This window comes from Adiantum capillus-veneris, chromosome 11 (genome assembly GCF_014529385.1).
Source record: "Adiantum capillus-veneris isolate H3 chromosome 11, ASM1452938v2, whole genome shotgun sequence".
Taxonomy (NCBI): Eukaryota; Viridiplantae; Streptophyta; class Polypodiopsida; order Polypodiales; family Pteridaceae; genus Adiantum; species Adiantum capillus-veneris.
Window position 1 is genome coordinate 10323841 of NC_140941.1, and position 2450 is coordinate 10326290.

General features: G+C 43.1%; 1 protein-coding gene across 1 annotated transcript; it reads left to right on the forward strand.

The window, feature by feature from the left end:
• Positions 1-879: 879 nt before the first annotated feature.
• On the forward strand, positions 880-1968 carry LOC147446876 (uncharacterized). The gene has a single exon (XM_086523526.1). The coding sequence runs from the start codon at positions 880-882 to the stop codon at positions 1966-1968; it is 1089 nt and encodes a 362-aa protein (XP_086379652.1).
• Positions 1969-2450: the final 482 nt, after the last annotated feature.

Sequence of the window (2450 nt, forward strand, 5' to 3'; positions counted from 1 at the left end):
AACAGTGACTCTGCAGAAGAGGAAACGCCAACGCCGACTCCTGTGTCAGAAGGTAAGGTGATGCAAGCATTAATGGATCCTTTTATGGACTTCAAAGTTGACATAGATTGTCAGGCAGAGCGCAACGCCATATGGTTGCAGCAGGTAGGATTGTATGATTTTGCGATTCTGCCTTGGGAAGAATGTAGAAACAATGTGTATGCAAAGTCTCAGTTGGAAATACTTAGGAAGACTAAGGGGAGAGTGTCACCGCATGTGGTACTTAGTGTGGAGTTGGTGTCTGAGGTGTTCAAGCTGCCTTTGTATCCCAATACACCTATTCCAAAGTGTTCAGAGGAAGCACTGAAAAAGGAGTTTGGTCCAAGAGAAGGAGGCAGGCAGTATTACATGTTAAAGAATGTGGCATATGCTAGGAGAGAGCAGCTTAAGTGGTACTTGGAGAGGCTATGCTTTATTGTGAAGTTTGACTATATGTTAAAAGAAAACTTTGCTCCATTGAGCTATGCAGAGCAAGGAGGAGAAGTGAGCTGGGCTCACTGGGTGTATGAAAAGTTGGCAGCAGAGATTCATTCTTCAGACAAAAGGAAGACACAGGCAAATAGTAGGTTATGTGGTTACTTGTCAGCATTGTTCTTTTTTGCACAGAGAGTACAGAGTGGTGAAGCAAGGTGGCCTGTGAAAGCAGAAAAACTGGTGCAGGAGAAGCAGCAGCCAGTTCAGATTGAGCAGCCTATCATGGTGCATTCTGAAAAGATAGGATTTGTGAAGTTTAATGCTAAGCATATGGAGGCTTATGAGGATTTGGTGAAAGCCAAGTATACTCCAGGAGAGGCCTTTGAAGAAATCACAGCAAAAATGCAGTTTGCAGATTTTGGCACCATGGATGTTGATTCACCAATGCAGGTAAAAGCAGAGGAAACACCAATAAAGCTTGGTAAGGCTTTCACATTATCCAACAAGAGAAAGAAGTCTGAACCAGTCAGCAGAGTGTTTTCCAGATTAGACTTTAGTGCTGAGGAAGTCTCTGGAGTATCAGTAGATACTGGGAAATTGGACAGTGATAAAGTAGTTCAGATGCTGCAGCAGGTGCAGGAATTTGTGAGGCAGCAGAATAATATGCTGAAGGTTCAGAGTATGCAAGCTGAAAGGAATGCAGAAAAGTTGATGGAGTTTAAAGGACAGGTGTCACAGGTGAAAGAGTTTGAAGAGCAGATAGCTATGATGAAAGTAAATTATGAGCAGGATATGGAGGAAACAGTGGGGAAACAGAAGATGGAGTTAGCAAAAGTGAAGAGATCATTGGGGGAGTTTAAGCAATGGACTGAGAAAGTGGAGGCAGCAGTTGCTTTGGAGTTGGATGACATGGCAAAGAGGAATGCAGAGTTACAGGTCACTGTGGAGATGAAGAGGTTGAGATTGGAACCTTTGCAGGTACTAGAGCAACATATGTTGGCACAAGAGGAAATTAGCTTGAGTGCAGTATTAATGAAAGAAGGAGAAGTGTCTATCCTCAAGCAGCAGTTAGCTTTGGTTGCACAGGAGATGTGGCAAAAGACCAAGGAAAGAATGAGATTTGTCATTAAGTATCCATATGAGGTGCTAAAGGCAGGGTTAGTGCATGAGGTAGAAGCACAATTGCTGAAGGAAGTGGAGGAATTGCAAAAGGAGAGAGACTGTTTGAAGCAGCAGGTTCAGCAGATGGAAGAGAATCAGAGACAGCAGCTTGCAGAGGCAGAAAAGAAAGAGGAGAATTTTACTAATAGTTTTTTGATGCAGGATGTAGCTGAGGAGAAAGTTGCAGAAGAGCAGATTGATACTGTGATTGCAGATATAGCACAAGAGGTGGAAATGGGAAAAGCTGATGCAGCAGAGTCAGATGCAGTAAAGGAAGCAGAGCTGGTGGATCATAAAGTGAATGCTGAGGACCAGAGTAAGGAAGAAGCTGTGCAGCAGAGGGTGGATTCCTAATCAAGGGATCTGTGGATCCGGGTCAGATTTCTGCGAAATCTACCACCGGGGCGTGCCATGTGTTGAGAGGCACATGTTAGAAAATGACTCTGAATAGCTAAGTCGGATTTTGACTTATCGGATATTTACTGAGCTGTATTTTGCTAAGTCGGATGTAACTGTCTTTCAGTTGCAGTCTGCTGAATGTCTTGTGACTGGGTAGTTAAGTCGGATTTATCTATATAAGTGGGGAATGTATCTGCGCACGATGTATCTGTTCTCTGATATGAATGTGATGATGATGGTGCAGTGCAGCAACTATTCAGTGTATTGTCTCTGCTTACTCTGATATTCTTCGAGTAGTTATGTTTACTGTGTCTGAATTGTTGTTGATGAAGTATGGTGGAGTAGATGGTTATTCTTGCTGTGTATGATGTTCATGTGTTGACCTAACCCACAACAACTAGGGTCTGACTTCGCTGCTTTTTGCGATCTTTTTCTTC

Coding starts and splice junctions, on each gene's coding strand:
- LOC147446876 (XM_086523526.1), top strand. CDS start 880: ATGGATGTTGATTCACCAATGCAGGTAAAAGCAGAGGAAACACCAATA.